Source organism: Schistocerca piceifrons, chromosome 2 (genome assembly GCF_021461385.2).
Source record: "Schistocerca piceifrons isolate TAMUIC-IGC-003096 chromosome 2, iqSchPice1.1, whole genome shotgun sequence".
NCBI classification, from domain to species: domain Eukaryota; kingdom Metazoa; phylum Arthropoda; class Insecta; order Orthoptera; family Acrididae; genus Schistocerca; species Schistocerca piceifrons.
Window position 1 is genome coordinate 712,385,189 of NC_060139.1, and position 18,777 is coordinate 712,403,965.

At 38.1% G+C, this 18,777-nt stretch overlaps 1 protein-coding gene across 2 annotated transcripts in view; it reads left to right on the forward strand.

Annotated features, from left to right (window-relative positions):
- The window catches only part of LOC124774329 (vitamin K-dependent gamma-carboxylase), a 71,724-nt gene that overhangs the window by 20,983 nt on the left and 31,964 nt on the right, over window positions 1-18,777 (forward strand). For both annotated transcript variants that reach the window (XM_047249471.1, XM_047249472.1), the window contains 3 exons: window positions 5,821-5,986; window positions 10,380-10,565; window positions 10,641-10,804. In XM_047249471.1, the coding sequence (XP_047105427.1) occupies window positions 5,821-5,986; window positions 10,380-10,565; window positions 10,641-10,804 (516 nt within the window). The remainder of the gene's footprint in view (window positions 1-5,820; window positions 5,987-10,379; window positions 10,566-10,640; window positions 10,805-18,777) is intronic.

The following is an 18,777-nucleotide window of genomic DNA, read 5'->3' on the forward strand; positions in this document are numbered from 1 at the left end:
TGATGCAGAGTGTAGCTGTTTATACAAGCACTGAATATTCCAGAAAATGTAAGCATTACAAATATATTTCTAGCTCCTTGGAAAAATTCTACATAGCAAATAATTGCTGGTGGTTGGGTTTGAACTGGTGACCCACAGCACACCAGCCAGTGATGGTAACTTTTACGCCACACTGTAGCATCACAGCACATGGCATTGCTCCACCCTGGTTCCAGATCTTTTCAATGGTTCTGGCAGTGTTGGCAGATCCTTGTGTTCTGGTCCTGTCATTACATCCTTTTTAGTATGATGAGTATTAAAGCTTCACAGTCTCAAGTGGGTCTTCTAAACTCCGATCATCACTCTGCACCTCTAGACTGTCTTCATATGGAGGATATGGATGATGTCTCTGTGCTTTCGTCTTTTTATGATGGGTCATAATCCTCGACTTCATATGTGATGGTTAACAGGCAATGAAGTACATGGCTCAAAGTAGCACTTCGGTGACATTTTTGGTAGTCCCACTTTCCCCACAGCATAAAAATCCATACTAAGTCTTCTAGGCTCTATCTCCCTGACCAATGCTTGGCATTATAGTGCTCTCAGTCTTTCTCCAGGGTGTGCAACGTTCCTATGCAAGCCAGCTGTCTTGCTTCTTTGGTCTTGATGACGAGCTGTTTAGTTAGTCATCTGGACTGTTGTCTGATTAAAAAGGGAGCAGTGTATCCATTGTTGTTATGAAATCATGACCATAGAACAGAAATAATGGTGTGTAGCGGTTAGTGTCTTGCTTTGCTGTGTTGGATGCAAATGTCATGATGGGTATATTGTATCGAAATTCTCTGTTTGACATCAACGCACATCGAGTGAATATCTGCCAATGTTTTATTAAAGCATTGTGTGAGGCAATTTGTCTATGAATTGTAGGCAGTTGTCATCCTGTGGGTGATGTTGCAATGTGAAATTACCTGTGATATTAGTTTTGACTGGAAAACTTTTTCATGATCACTGATCATTACATGAGGTGCTCTGTACTTTGCCATGACATCTTTTACAAGGAACTTTTAATTTTCGGAGCTCCAGCAGTAAGTGCAGCTTTGGTGACAGCATAGGTGAGAGACAGTCAGCACAGACTACCACCCATCAATTATCATTTGTCAACTTCAGAAACATCCCTGAGAGGTCAATTCCAGTTCAGTGGGATGATGCTGCTGCAGGCAGGGTAGGAGATAATCATGGCATGTGCTTTCATTATTGGCATTCCTTACAGTGGCTCATATAGTATGTAATGGACTGGTAGAGACCTGGCCAGTGATATCTGCATATGATTTCGTCTAGAGTCTTCACAAATTCCAGGTGACTAAATGCTGGAGCGTCATGGAAATACTAAGCCAAAAATGAGCTAGGGTCATGAACAGCTATTTCCACACCATCAAGTCATAGTCTCACAATGTTCCGTTTATCATCTGGAATCCTCTTTTGGTGAGTTCGTCATTCTCCAGGATTCTGTGGTTTTCAGAAATGCTGGATCTTCCCTCTGTTCAGCAGCAATGTGATTTCATGTGGTGGTGATTGAGATTTTGTCCATGCTGCTGTGTTCTGCCAAAGGATTTCTTGAAAGGCAGTCAATGTCCTCAGTGTTTGCATTCATTTTTGTATGCTATTGTGATGTTGTACTCCTGAAGCATCATTGCCATCTCACCAGCTGACCTGACAGATCTATCAGACTAGCCAGCCAGCATACAGAATGGTCATCCAACACAACAGTGAATGGTTTGCCAAATAAATTCTGCTAGAACTTGTTGGTGACCCAAACAACTGCAAAGCACTTCTTCTCAGCTGTAAAGCAGTTATTCTCAGACTTAAAAAGTACTCTTGAAAAATAAGCTATCACCTTTTCAGCACCTTCCCAGATCTACTAGAACTGCCCCTGCTCCAAAACCACTATTGTCTTTGGGAAGTTCTGTATCGGCATTCTCGTCATACAATGCCAGAACTGGAAAAAATGTTAGCGCCTCCTTAAGGATAAGGAAGGATCTTTCTTGTGCCTCATTCCAGGAAAACCTCTGAAGATGTCTATTATACTGCAAAGCCAACTAAAGTAAGGTTTGGAAGTCTATTTACTGTTACCTTAATGTTCCAGCCAAATATGACTCCAGTTATACCACTTTTAATTACTTTTCCAGGATTTGTACTTTGAGTTTGCTGAATATATTCTAAGTGGCCAAAATAGTTCAATCTCAGTTCCTCTAGTGCATCTTAGTAAACATTAAGTATGTTTTTCATATTATGTTAATGTAAGAAGTGCATGTCTGAAAGAGAAGCTTTTCTTTCATACTAAGCTGTCTTTGTACTATGTTGCATACCAGTACAATGTGGTTTTTAATATCCACCGAGCCGTATTTCTTTCCTATTTCATTTAATGTTTGCCTTAAATTTAGAATGTCTCAAGTCCTTAGCACACATTTCCACACATCATCAGCCACTAAGTCTTTGTCCTCTTTCAAAATATTTCTGGAGTGTCAAATTTACAGAAATATTGTAACACACTCGAGGTTTCCAAATGAATGTTTAGTAACTTTTTACACAATCTGCACTGTGGGACACCTACTAATTTATTTGAAGTTGCTTTATAAACACATGACAACATTTCCCCTGGTGGACTTGGGCTCCATTTCCTGACTGGTACGTATTTCCTAGTTCGTAATTTCTCCTCAGTTGCCTTTAAGTTTGGTTTGTTTGTTTTGGTGCTCCCATTATTATGATAAATGAACTGCACTGAAACTACCTGTGCAAACATATACCTGGCTAGTCTTGTCGCATATATAGCACAACTTGTTATTAGGTGCAGCAGGCTGAACTGGTCCCATGAATCTTCCAAAGGCTTGTGGAAACTCAAGTTGATCTGCTTTAACCACTGTGCTTCAGTACACCAATACTCTTGTGTCTCCATGGCGACAGTTTAAGTTTCTTTAAAGGTTGCAATTGAGATGGCAGGCAGGCTTGAAGGAGAATTTTTCCACCTGTGCATCAAAGCATGATGGCCATAGATGGACATCTTTGTTTGTGATTTTGTCACATGATTGGTAGTTGGTAAAGAAATACCATATGCCATCCTTCTTCACAAGGACTGCCGGAGAGGATCAAGGACTTTGTGAAGGTTAAATGATGTCATCTAGCAGCATCTTCTCCACATCTTCCAGTATTACCCATCATTCAGCTGACAAAACTTTATATGATCACTGGATAATTGGTGGATGATCCCCAGTGTTGGTATTGTGTTTTATTATGGGCTGTCTTTTCTCCACTATGGACTTGAACGCATCCAAAAATTGACGTGTCATTGCTATTGCTCACCTCTGTTGTTCCTTGGTCAGGCCAGATCATATTGGCAGCTTGATAGTAGCTTCATCACCAGTGTTTCCTGTTGTGGTAATGGAGTATAAGTTTTCATCAATGACACTAAGCTTTCTTTCCTGGATCGGTTCGGCGGTCCCTCTGCATATACTTTTAGAGGTGAGTCGTGGCTGCTAGTGACAGTTAATGATTCGAAGTTCTACTTGCCCACCCACAATGCTTTCCCACCCCCTGACATACAGATTTCTTGAGTGAACCTGTGTAGCCTTTTGTAATCAACCAATCAAAAAAAGGTTCACAGTTTAACCGTGTGTTCCAATTGATAACTGGAACTCATCTCAATGATGGTAGCAGGATATCAATGTCTTCTTCAGCAAACAACCACATGTTGTTACATGTGTTTGTTGGAATAGCTTCTGATCTTTGTGATGCCTGCAAGAAGTTACATCCAAGAATAACCACAACTACTTTCTGTTAAAACAACAAATTCGAAGGGTTGTGTTGTGTCATTGATAGTTTTTCTTGCAATGCATGTTCTTGTCACCTGGACTTTTCCCATTTGCAACCTTCTACACAATTCCTTTAGCATCGTGGACCAATGCCTTCTTTAGATGACAGTGATAAGTGCTTGACATTACAGAAAAAGAAGCCCCTGAGTCAACTGGCACCCAGACTGCTTGGCATTCATTGAGCATTCCTGTCATCCACGGAGGATTTTCAAGTGGCTACACTTCCATAAATGTGATCTTGCTTAGTTTTCCTGAGCTTGGCGGCTAGTTGAGCAGCAGGTACTCTTAACAGCTATGGCATATACGTGAGTAACCTCATTCATGGTGTAGTGATGAGTGTAGGCCCACAGGTTGACTATAATCATCTGCAGTGGACTGGTGTGAATAGAACTTATGTAATAGTTGATATCTTACAGCATAATAGTTGTTGAACATTTGTAGTGCACAACAGCTGGGTTGTCATTTGACCATACTTGGCAGTGTCCATTCATCACCATGCATTCGACTGGAGGTGGAGTTTAATACCAAAGATCAATAACTCAATAACACTTCTTCTCATCATTCTCTATTATTTCCATCATATTCTTTCATCCATCTCTCTCCCATTGCATTTCCTTGATGCACTGGCACCACATGATGAATTCTTCTGTGTTTTGATATTCTTTATCAGATGAGCTTGGTATATGAATGTTGCAACGCCTTTCATCAAAGGTAAGGTTTTGTTCACTTCTGTCATATTTGGATTCATAATGTTGCCAAGGGCCAAAACATTCTGTATGTATGGCTCTGTCATTTTGCTATGACATTGAGCCCTGTTCTTCAGTTATTTTCTGCTAAGCGAAATTGCTATTGATTATTGCCAAATGCTTTCTTCAGTTCGGTCTGGACTTTCTCTCAGATCTCTTCATCGTTCTCAAACCACTACTGGACTGTGTCCTCCAAGTGAAAGTACACGTTTGCCAAACATATCATATCCTCCCATCTGTTTTACTTGGTGATTTGGTCAAATCTTTTCAGCCATTTCATCAGATTTTGACCAGCACCTACAGACAACACTGATGGATGCCTAATGTGCAGCTGACTTACTGCTGGCTTGGAATCCATTGGTTTTCTGAACATATGGTCCATGAGAATGATGTATTTACTTGTACTCTGGTTCCTGTCCATGTATGTGACAGCTTTTACATTTCTTAATTGGAGTCACTGTGATGTAGATGTTTTAAAGTGCCCAGTGCCTCCACCAAACATTGAAACCAGACTCAAGTTCAGTTCCAAAGTTGGGTCATTAATGAAGTACAATACTTAGCACTGAAAGCATGTTTATTATGAACACTAGCATACAGCTGCAACAGAAATTACTTCCTGATGGAGAGTGCAGCTATTAAACAAACATAAAATATTCTGGAATATACAAACATTATACACATAAGATATTTCAAGAACATTCCAGAAATTATAACTTCTATATAACAAATCATTGTTGATATTCAGTTTTGAACTGACAACCTGCAGCATGCGAACCAGTAAGACTAACCACCACACCATATTGCTAGCACCACAACTTGCAGCAACATATAGTGTAAATGTTAATCCGTTGCCACAGTTGTGAGAAACCAACAATAAATATTAAACAATTGCATTCTCTTAATTAGTGTTGCCTGTAATCTGCATGTAGTATTTCAGGTTTGTCAGACTCAATACAGGAGAACTCACTGTAATACTTACATGTGTGCTTCAGAGCTGGTAAGATACTAATTATGACAGTTGTCGTGCAGCCTCGTACTGGTTGTCCAAAAAGTAGAACCACCTTCTCCAGGCTGTTGGCAGCTACTTTTATAATGAATGTCTGTAGTATTCAAGACAGAGTCCTTAGCGTATTGTTTTACTTTCATGCATCTATATCGCCACAGAAATATCCTGTTTTCTCAACCCATTTTTACTCATGCTAATGCAAAACACAAATTTACTTTTTCAGGAGCCTTTGGAATTATGCTTGGATTTCATTTTAAGAAGAGTTGTGTTGCATTTATTCTTCCATATTTTTACATATTTCTGTTGGACAAAGCAACTTGGAACAACCACACATACCTGTATGGGCTCATTGCTTTATTACTCTTAGGGTCAAACGCAAACCATTATTGGTAAGGAAAAGTTTATTTCCACGTTCATTGTATTACAAAAATATATTGTGCATACATGTTTAATTATTTGCTAAGGTTAGTTATAACTGTATGTAATCATTTTTTTAGCAAAAATAGTTTTCAAAACTGGAAATATGAGTTTGGCTATCATATTACAGCGCATGCAAGTCATCTGAAGCTTTAGAGCAAAATTTGCCCAACGTATACAGTTTCTGGTAAAATGTCAGAAACATGGAAAAACCTATTAAATTTTATATTTAAATTCATTGTTGTTATAATAGAGGCAGAATTATAGTATTGTTGAACTTAAGTGGCAGAATAAAAAGTTGTGTACTGCCAGTCAAATAGCAGTTGAACAATAACAGAACATATTTAGCTTCTGAATATGGTGAAATCTTCAGGTAATGATATTCAAGTAAATATTTCATTTTTTCAAGGCATCTTGCCATAAAAACTTCTATATTGTCTTTTCACGTAGAGTAACAAATTATAGAATGTATGTGTTTCAATTTGCAACTTTTTTTCATTTTTTTTAGTCTTCTATTAACATTAAATTTATTGTGCTTACACATTAATTTGACCTGGACTCGGTATCAATGTTGGGCATAAACTCAGAACTGAGTCCTGCTATCAACCACCGGACTCACTCTCAGATGTAGCCAAAAACTGAGAGAGAACCTCAGCTTGCTAGTACACATTATTCCCCAATTATACAGTTACCATTGGAGCAGATTTAAATCATCTAACAATTGATACTTTTTTGAGTGGTCTTCATGACAAGACACCATGAGAAACAATGCTGAAAGATTTCTTTTGAAAGCTACTTAAAATAGAGATAATTAAGATAAAATTCATGACAAATATATTACATCAAATGACTAGAAATAGATCTGATCTCATTCATGATATCCAAAACAAAAATGGTACCAGCAAGCATGATGCATTTGTAGCAACAATCGTTACCAATTTACAAAGGTCAGAGAAATAAAAAGATTTACATGTTCACTGAACTAGATAAAGATGAAGCAGTGTTGTGTTTCAGGCAGGCACATTCAGCTCTGGCTAGGGACTTTAAAATGAATTGTGGATGAATTTTAAAAGAATAGCTGACCAAGCACTGAATAGATGTATACCTCATAGAACATGTTATAATGGGGAGACCTCCCATGATACACAGTCCCTAAAGAAACTTTCCCCAGACACTCTTTGTAAAAGAAAGCAGAGGGCTATATTTAGAGGAATTCTAAATGAAAAACATTTTACTGTGAAACAGCTATACGTGAAGCCTTCGATGACTACTGTGGAGTAATGTTTTTGACAACCTCTCAAAAAACCCAAAGAAATTCTTGATAGTGACACAGTTAATCACAGTTAATGTACAGACACCCATGCATGACACAGGAACTGAGATTGATGCTAGCAAATGAGAAGCAGAAATGCTAAACTCTTGTTTCAGCTGTTCCTTTTGTAAAGAAAGATCCAGAAATACTACTACAGCCTAATCCTCACACTACTGAAAAATTTAGTGATGTAGCTATTAAGTGTCATTGGGCTCAAGGAACAGCTGAAGTCTCTAAAACTGAACAAGGCCCCAGGGCCTAATTGAATCCCTATTGGATTCTATAGAGAATTTGAAGCTGAGTTGGCCCCTCTCGTAACCATAATGTGCCATATATTTCTCAAACAAAAAACTGTGCTTAGTGGTCGGAAAAAAAGCATAATTCACACCCACTTACAACTAAGGCAGCAAAAGTGATCCAGATAGCTACCATCCAGTGTCACTGACCTCCTTTATTTGTAGACTCTTAGATCAAATTCTGAGCTCAAACATAATGAAGTATTTCAAACAGAAGACCTTCGTGCCAACCAGTTCGGATTTTGAAAAAAACGGTTATCCGAAACCTACCTAATGCTTTACTGGCATGAAATCCCCAAATCCAAGGAACAAGGAAATCAGGTAGATGCAGTACTTCTTGACATCTGAAAATCATTTGACTCAGTTTCACACCAGTGCTTATTGACAGAAGAGCAATTATACGGCATATCAATTGTCATAAGGATTTCTTGATAGGGAAGACACAGCATGGAACCTGTACCAAATTGGTCTAAGATGAGTATTGGCAGTATAGAAAGAAGGACAGCACAAATGGTTTGTTCAACACAGAGTAGAGTGTCACAGAAATTCTGAAAAATCTGAATGGCAGATGCTTGAAGATTGATATCAGCTAACTCATGTTTCAGAAATGATTATTAAGTGAGGGATCTTCAAATGCCGAAAAATTATTATTGCACCGATACTGTATTTTATCAATGGGCTGTGCTATTTTATTTTGACTCCAGTGGTGACATGCTGAAGTATTATGTATGAACTATACAATCCTGGCTGCCCAGCACTAAATCTGTTTGGTGTCTTCTGTCATGCTTCCTTGTCAAGGATCCAAAACATTGTAGTAATACCCTAAAATTGGTCACACTAGCATGTTGTATGCCCTATCATATACTGTATAAGTACTGAGTTCTGCCAATAAAAAAAAAAATCTTCAATATAAATCAGATATTTGTGAAGATACTGATGTCTTCGTTATAAGTTGACAATGCGGCAATCTAACATCAAATGAAATTGTTCTCTCAGTCTGTGCATATGATGTTTACCCCACAATATTCCTTCAAGTAAGCTCTTCTACATCCTCAGGAGGAAAATAGCTACAGGTAGTAACTGCTATTGCCTGATCACATGATTCATATTTATAACTGTACTTTGCATGAGCAGTCGTATTACAGCTGCGCACTTTGACATATGCTTAGACTGTGGCCCGCAAATGTGGGAGGAGTCCTTCTGGACTTTTGCCTATTGCCAGACAAATTGAATGTGCCCCTGTATCATACATTTCCTTGCAGTACTTTGCCTGATTGATTAGAAAATGTTTCACTTGTTGTACAGTGACAGTTATGGTTTCAGCATGATGATGGTGCACCACAACACTTTGGATTGAATGTGCATAACTATTTAAATGAAGTGTTTCCAGGGAAACAGATTAGTCATGGAAATCAAATGTTCTGGCCTCCACATTCACCAGACCTTAATCCACTAGATTGTTGTTTGTAGGGGCATTTAACGGAACAGGTTCATAACACTCTACCCATGGATATCCACATGCATACCATTCGACAATGATGGATGGAGGTGTGTTGCACAGGGTCCAGCAAAGTACGATCCAGTGGGTGGAAAAGTGCTTCCAAATGCAAGGTGGTCATTTTGAACATCTTCTCTAAAGTGAACGTTACTCTGTGAAGACAAGCATGGTCATCAAATGGTACAGAATGGAATTGTTGTGGGTAGCACAATATGCAATCTAGTGTAGCCTACCTATCGTGTGTTTTGTACCTTATTGGATATATGATGATACTGTATCCACTAGTATTTTCTATTGGCGTTACTTGTGTCATGGACAAAACAAAGTGGTCATTTACGTCTGTAAGAAATTCATATTACTTCTTAATGTTTAAATAAACGTAATAATTACAGAAAGAAATACACAAGATACCACACTGTGGAGATGTAAATTGAATACAAATTGAGGCTTTAATTGAAGAGTGAGTGAGGAATATATGTTTGGCATGAACATGAATCGAACATCGGCAAGTCTGCATATCGTTCCTCACAGCTACCTTTTCTCACTGAGCTAATGGGACAGCTCTGGCACAGAGCAGAGATCATGCTACCTGTTCTTGGGTATGCTGCACACAGTTACAGTGTTGCTAGAGCCTCTCCTTTGACGTACATTTCTATTAAATCTATTTGTAGGACTAGGTTTTGTTAGATGCACTTTTGTTTTGAATTGGGATGAGGAATTGCATGCTGACAGCCAAGTGCAGTTGGACAGTCAAATCTAGTGCCAGACTCAAAACCAAATTTTTCAGCACAAAGCACAAAAGCCTTAAATATATGTATTTTTGCCAATAGAAGTGTCATATGATGAGTAGCTTTTATAACTATTTTTAATAAAATTTTATACATAGGAAAAATTATGCTGTTAACCCAGAGATTTGTTTAAACTATAAGCATAGTCATAATGGAATTCCTCTTGACTTCACAAAAGTCTTTATCAGTTTAGTCAGAATGCTATGGCAACCAGTTTTGTGAGAGGTTATGAACCATAGTTTGACAAAACAATTTTTATGATACGGGATCTTACTAGTAGTATTAGTAAAATCGAGAGAAAAAAATCAAGTAACTATGTTTCAGACTTTACAATTTACAGTTTTGGTTTTGGCATCTTGACCAACTGCCTAATCATGTTTAATGTAATGTCATTTTCTCTACTGTTCTGCACTTGCTGCTTCATGTGAACTACTAACAATGTCAGTTGTTTATGTTTGCATATACTTCCAGGTCATTAGATGCAGTTTTTTGTAAAGTGAAGTATGATGCACCAGTCCCATTGTGGAACTATGCCATTCTCAGAGTACAGTTATTTATTGTCTACTTTATTGCTGGACTGAAGAAAATGGACCAGGACTGGATTGAAGGTTATTCTATGACTAACCTGAACAACCATTGGGTATTTGATCCTTTCAAGTGAGTAAAATTTTATGTATGGTAGATCAAGCCAGAAACTGTACATTATTTGTTAATACTGTGTATTGGTTACAGGCTGTTACTAACACCAGAGCAAGTGGATTATTGGATAGTACATGTCAGTGGCTTTCTCCTTGATCTAACAATAGGGTTTTGGCTCTTCTTTGACAAAACAAGACCTTATGCTATATTCTTCTGTACAACATTCCACCTTATGAACTCAACAATCTTTAGTATTGGTAAATATTGCAGTTAATATTAATAATGTTTGAGGCATTATGGAATTAATGTAATAACAAATAAATCTCATTTTATCTAAAATTTTATTGTCTTTTGTATACATTGATGAGCCAAAACATTAAAGGCATTGCCTATCTCTAGACTGAATGCTGCCTGTTGGCATTGTAGGCAATGTAAGGGAAGTACGCAAGCTGAGCAGATAGGGGTGAGCTATCATTCTAGTGATTATATGGGCTCCAGATTGAGAAATCCACTAATGTGTGTGACTTTGACAAAGGCCAGATTGTTATGGTCCAGTGCTTGAGATCAGGCCTTCAAAAATGGTGAAACTGATTGGCTGTTTGCATGCTACTGTTGGAAAGTGCTTAAAGGAAGGTGAAACTATGAATAGAAGAGAAGGCGTTAGACCTCACACCTCATCTTTTGGACTGTGGAAGCGACAGGTGGCAAACTGTGACAGATCTGACAACAAAGTGAAATACCAGGACAGGCACAAGTATATCAGAGTTACTGTTCAGCACACTTTGTTAAACATGGGGCTCCACAGCAGACAACTCCTATATGTTCCCATACTGACCTGATGACATCATCAGTTAAGATTGCAATGGGCATCACATCTTTGAGATTGGACCACTGATCAGCAGAAATGTTTCTTGTAACAGCAGGCCTTTAGTTAGCTAGGTGAAAGAATGATTGAAACATGCACCACACCACAAAGGCAGGTCAGTGGGGCAGTATCTTGCTATAAGGGGACGTTCAACTGGTCTTCTATGGGTCTCGTGCTAGTTATTGAGGGCATCATGATATCTGTGGAGCACGTGAATGTAATTGCAGACCACTTGCTTTCCTTCATGCTTGACATCATCTTGATGGGAATGAAAACTTACGGCTACATAAGGCCAAAATCATTTTACAATGGTTTGAGGAGCACAATAATAAACTAATGCTGATGTCTTGGCCACCAACTTCGCGTGAACACTGTCAAGTCCCAGCTCCACTCTCACAGACCATCTGCCCATAATTTATGGAAATTAATGTGAGCTGTGCATGTTCTCACATACCTAAAGGTGATGCCAAACCCAGGCCACATAGAATCATGAGTGTACTGTGTTCCAAAGTCAGACCAATATGCTATTAACCAGATGGTTATAATGTTTTGGCTCATTATTGTAAATAACAATAGAAAATATAGTTATTTCTAGTTTTACCTGATTAACTTATGTGTAATAGATTCTTAAAAAGGATGTTCATATAAATTGTTTGCATAATATGGGTTGTTCTTCAAATTCTGCTCTCCCTAGCATTAAATGTTGTTGAACTGATAATCATACTATTAACTGAATTTTCTGTCAGTGCTTGGCAGAACATTACAACATTAAATAGAAAACACTTCCTATTGTTCTGCAAAATTATATTTATTTTGTCATGAACTGACTTTCGGCTTATTAGGCATTTTCGGATGACAACTGAATTTAATTTTGCAGAAAATTAGGAAGTGTTTCCTGTTTAATTTACTGAGTGAGGTGGAGCTGTGGTTAAAACACTGGACTCACATTTGGGAGGATGACGGCTCTAACCCATGTCTGGCCATCCTGATTTTGGTTTTCCGTGATTTCCCTAAAATTGCTTCAGGTAAATCCTGGGTTGGTTCCTTTAAGAGGGCACAGCCGACTTCCCTTTCTAATCCGATGGGACTGATGACCTCACTGTTTGGTCACTTCCTCGAAATCAACCAACCTCTTTTGGGCATACTAGCAAACAGGCATGTAAAATTACACTTCAGATATCACTGACAAGAAAAACTATAGTTTAAATTGAGAATGAATCTGATGAGCAGTCTTTGTTTGGATTGATTCCACTTAGTACTAAATCAAAATGCTGAATACCCTCAAGAAAGGCAGATAAAAATGACTCTTCAAAAGGAACTACATTATATACATATTCTCTGAGAGATCAATATACCGTTCATCTATTCAGATGACATTGTATGTTTAAATTAAGGAGTTTAAAATGGCTGAATGCTATTTTGTATGTCATGAAGTTCTAATCCATTTAGACTGTCATAGCACTACAATTATTCAGAAGGCACATATTGGAAAGAACTGCACTGGGCCACAAAATTTGATACTTGGATGGAATGAGATGCACTTCACCCAGTTGCTGTAGTGGACTGTACAGATTTCTCCCAAGTGTTGGCACAATATTGGAGCATTGTAAAAGATGTGTCATTATGAGATTCAAGCCAAAGATATCTGTATTATAGTGGTCTCATTAGTACAGACTGTGATGTGCAGACTTGGCAATAAATTCTCTTCTCCTATTAGTCTCACTTCAGCTGTGCCAGCAGTGATGCTATAAAGTACTATTAGACATATGAAAGTGAGTCATAAATGTTTTTTATCACCTAAAAAATGAAGTAATACAAATTTTTGCAGGTACATGTCTGCAGTCCTGGTAAAAATTGAAATCCCTGCATCACAATACTGTTGCATGCTGCTAGAGGGGCTGAAACAAAATTGTGCTGCCCATTTATAGAGTAGAGTATTGTACAGTAGTAGACTTCCTGTGCTGCCTAAACACTTTACATAGCAAATCAGTTTCTGAGGAAACTCATCAAAATCGTGAAACACTTTCAAGAAGTGAAAGAGAGCTCTAAGAAAAATAACTGGCAAAAAAGTAGAGAATCTCATATGCCTATTTTAGATAACTAAAAATACTACCGTTACCCCTTGCTCCAATGTAGCTGAAACATTGAAATTTCTTAAGAGAGGTATTTAAAAAATCTGAATCTACAAACATATGAGGGACATTTCAAAAGTTCTGCACACTGTAAGGTACGATTGAAGAAAATACTTTATTTTACAAAATATCTTTACAGACTTTCAATATAATCTCTGTTCTTGCTTATGACAGCTTCTCAACATTTTGGCAACATCTGTATTCCAGATACCATGCCTTTGTTGTTGAACTGTTTGGTTACTTGTGTCACCTAACTGGTAGCATTGTCAGTTGTGTCAAAACGTTATCTGTGGAGTTGCTCCTTCAATTTGGGAAACAAATCAATGTCTGGGGTCTCATATCAGGACTGTGTGGTGGGTGAGGAAGTATTTTCCATCCCCTTTTGTCAAATTTTTCTCTCACTAGTAGGGCAAAGTGCAGTTTTGCATTATCATGCAAAACGAGGACACCATCTGCGAGCATGTTAGGCCTTCTTTGACAAATTTTCAGGCACAAAACATTTTGCAGAAAAGAGCTTGTATCATCTGCCTACTATAGACATTCCTTGGGACACTCTATTTGTAGCTATGACTCCACTCATGTCGTACAACAAGGGTCATCACCAGTTTCATCTTTGACTGTTAGCAGAAGAATTTTTTTGGGTGTGAAGAGAGTCGGAACTTTCCCATTGTGGCAATGGAGACTTCACGTCTTGCTCAGAATCTTATATCCAGATTTCATCAAGTGCAACAGTACTTTTAAGAAACTGTTGTCCTTTCATTCGATAAGGCTGAAGCAATCCTTCTCCAATTCTGTTGTGACTTGCTTTCTGCTCTTCACTCAGCTCATGTGGAGCCTATCTGGCAGCAGATTTTCCCATCTTCAACTTTTCAGTTATGATTCTGTAATGTGAAGTGACAAATGTTCTGGCACCATATACAATTTCCTCACATTTTTTGTCAATCGTGTCTCAAAATGTCATTAACAATAACCTGGGAGCTGTAGTCTGTTGCGGTTGATGGCCCTCCATTTCTTGGGTTGCCTTCAGTGCTTTCCCAACCACAGAAACAAGCACACCACTGTGATAATGTGTTACTAGCCACTAAATTATTCCCACACACCTATCTCAAAGCTTTATCAGTTTCTGTTAGGTTCTTCAATTTTAATATACGAATGCTAGTCATTATGTGTAATCCAAGCTGACTCAGTTCCAGCTTCCATTTTAAAACTAAATTACCGACAACAAAGCCCTGTAAACCAGCAAACACAATCATCATGCCTAAAGTCTCACTAACAACTGACATGAATTTCAACTTATTCATGCCACCATCATGCATGTGCAGTGTGCAGGACTGTTGAAATGACACTCATAATGTAAGAATACAAAAGAACCTGCATTTAGTACATGCAAACTCAAGTCTACATTTAGTACATGCAAACTCAAGTCCACACCAGAAAGGAAGTATACACTTGGGAATGAAGCTGTTTAGTAAGTTACCCACACATACTAAAAACACTGATGATAGAAAATAACTTCAGGTGGCAATTATGGAGTATCAGCTGCATCACTGATTCTATTATATTAAAGAGTATACAGCTTCTGTACTTAGCTTGATAAATATTTTTATTAAGAGGTAAAACATAGCTTGATTATTATTTCTTGATTCTTATTTCTTAAGAGGTAATTCCACCCCTCAATGAACCACAGACATAGCCATTGGTGGGGTGGCTTGTGTGTCTCAGCAATACAGATAGCCGTACCGTAGGTGCAACCACAACTGAGGGAATCTCTTAAGAGCCCAAACAAACATGTGGTTCCTGAAGAGGGGCAGCAGTCTTTTCACTAGTTGCAGGTGCAGCATTGTGGATAATTGACTGACCTGGCCTTGTAACGTCAACTAAACTGTCCTTGCTCTGCTGGCACTGCAAACAGCTGAAAGCAACAAGAAACTACAGCCATAATATTTCCGAAGGGCATGCAGCTCTACTTCATGGTTAAATGATAATGGCATCCTCTTCAATAAAATATTCCAAGAGTAAAATAGTCCCCCATTTGGATCTCTAGGTGGGGACTACTCAGGAGGATATGCTCATCAAGAGAAACAAAACTGGCATTCTGCAGATTGGAGCGTGGAATGTTAGATCCCTTGGCTTAGAATCATAAAAGAAGGTTGTATGCATGGAAGATACCAGGAGACACTGGAAGGTTTTCGATTGATTATATAATGGCTAGACAGAGATTTAGGAACCAGATTTTAAATTCTAAGACATTACCACAGGCAGTTGTGGTCCCTAACCATGAACTGTAGATTAAAACTAAAGAAATTGGAAAAAGATAGGAAATTAAGGAGATGCATCTCAATAATTTGAAAGAATCGGAGGTTGTTGAGAGTTTCATAGAGAGCATTAGGGAATGGTTGACTAGAACGGGGGGAAGGAATACAGTAGAAGATGAATGGGTAACTTTGAGAGATGAAACAGTGAAGGCAGCAGAGAATCAAATGGTAAAAAGACAAGGCCTAGTAGAAATCTTTGTATAACACAATACATATTAAATTAATCGATGAATGGAGAAAATTTAAAAATGCAGCAAATGAAGCATGCAAAAGGGAATACAAACATTCAAAAAAACAGGAACTGCAAAATGGCTATGGAGGAATGGCTAGAGGACTGACGTAAAGATTTAGAAGTGAATTTGACTAGGGGAAAGGTGCATATTGCCTACAGAAAAATTAAAGAAGTCTTTGGGGTAAAGTGATGCAGCTCTATGAATACCAATGGCTCGGATGGAAAACCAGTCCTAAGCAAAGAAGGGAAAGCTAAAAGGATGGAAGGAGTTATATAGAAGGTCTATAAAAGGGAGATGAACTTGAAGGCAACATTATAGAAAGGGAAGTCAATGTTGATGAAGAGAAGATGGAAGATACGATACTACGAGAAGAATTTAACAGAGCTCTGAAAGATCTAAGTTGAAACAAGACCCCAGGGATAGACAATATTCCATTAGAACTACTGATAGCTTTGGGAGAGCCAGCATGACAAAACTCTTCCATCTGGTGTGCGAGATTTATGTGACAGGACTTCAAGAAGAAGGTAGTAATTCCAATTCCATAGAAAGGAGTTGCTGAAATTTTAAAATTACTGAACTATCAGTTTACTAAGTCAAGGTTGCAAAATACTAACATGAATTCTTTACAGAAGAATAGAAAAACTGGTAGAAGCTGGCCTTGGCGAAGATCAGTTTGGATTCTGGAGAAATGTAGGAACACGTAAGGCAATACTGACTCTACGACTTATAAGATTTGTTAAGGAAAGATAAACTTACTCTTATAGCTTTTGTAGACTTAGATAAAGCTTTTGGAAATATTGACTGGAATACTCTCTTTGACATTCTGAAGGTAGCAGGGGTAAAATACAGGGAACGAAGCCAGACAGCATTTATAAGAGCTGAGGGACATGGTACGGAAGCAATGGTTGAGAAGAGAGTGAGGCAAGGTTGTAGCCCATCTTCAGTGTTATTCAGTCTGTACAATGAACAACTAGTAAAAGAAACCAAAGAAAAATTGAGAGTAAGGATTGAAATTCACAGAGAAGAAATAAAAACTTTGAGGTTTGCTGATGACATTGTAACTCTGTCAGAGAGAGCAAAGGACTTGGAAGAGCAGTTGAACGGAATGGATAGTGTCTTGAAAGGAGGGTATCAAATGAATATAAACAACAGCAAAACAAGGCTAATGGCAAATTAAATCAGAGGATGCCAAACGAATTACATTAGGAAAGGAGACACTAAAAGTAGTGGGTGAGTTTTGCTGTTTGGGCAGCAAAATAACTGATGATGGCCAAAGTGGGGATGATATAAAATGCAGACTGGCAAGGACAAGAAAAGCATCTCTGAAGAAGAGAAATTTAAGCGTCAGGAAGTCGTTTCTGGAGGTATTTGTATGGAGTATTGCCTTGTATGGAAGTGAAACATGGGTGATACACAGTTTAGACAAAAATAGAATAGAAACTTTCAAAATGATGAAGATTAGATGGGTTGATCATGTAGCTAATGAGGGTGATACAACTTGACCCAAAGGAGGGATTAATTGGTAGGACACATTCTGAGACATCAAAGGATCACCAATTTTGTATTGGAGGGAAGTGTGAGAGGTAAAAATAGTAGAGGGACACTAAGAGTTGAATACAGTAAGGAGATTCAGATGGATGTATAGGTTGCAGTAGTTATTCAGAGATGAAGAGGCTTCCATGGGATAGAATAGCATGGAGAGCTGCATCAGACCAGTCTTTGGACTGAAGACAACAACAACAACAACAACAACAAGAGGTAGTACCATCTTTCCATTGTATTGGATATCAAATTTCAACTCTAACTGTATTCCATTGAAAACTATTCATGTATTTAAAATGTGTATTGTGGTACTGACAAGAAGTCCAAAGTACTGATGTTTATTGCTGAGTATTGCAAATTTGAAAATGTTACTGGAAAGTAACAATCTGATTAGATAATTTGAAGTAATAATCAGTCTTGATCCCAAATTTTTACTAAAAATTGAAAATTGTATGTCAGTGGCAACCGGTTTCAGTCATATCTATACCAGCATCAGACCACATCTCTGGCATGAAACAAAAAAGAAAAGAAAAAGAATGTATAAAGTTCTCCTTACAGGATAGCAGGTACCAAAATTATACGATCCATTTTATTGTGTAAATAAAATATGGATGCATGATGATGATAAAATAGAAAGGTGTTTATACCATTAGGCAGTTAGCAGATATGATGAGTGAAGCACTAAGAAGTGTCAGTAGAAATCTCTTACAACTGCTAAATAGTGTCAAAATGCTATAAAGGGAAAGCTCTGCCCCTCTCCTGCTGCACAACCTCATCACGAGCCAATAGGGCTTGACGTATGATGATAATGTATGAGAGGACTGTAAATATCAATCTAGATATGAATAAAATACAATATGAAACATTAAACAATGGAAACTGCAGTTAGGAATATCAACACTGTAGGAAAAGATAGAGTGCTGCTTGCCATAGGATTACATTTTAAGTTGCAGGACAGCCACAATTAATAGACACTTACACATAAAGCTTTTGGCTGCATGTTTCATCAGAAGAAGAGGAAAACAGAAACACACACAATTCATTCACACACACACATAACTGCCAATTCTGCCAGCTCAGGCTCAGTCTCAGTCTTGGCATTCTGGCCAGATCTTCTGGAGTTGACGGTCATGTGTGTGTGAG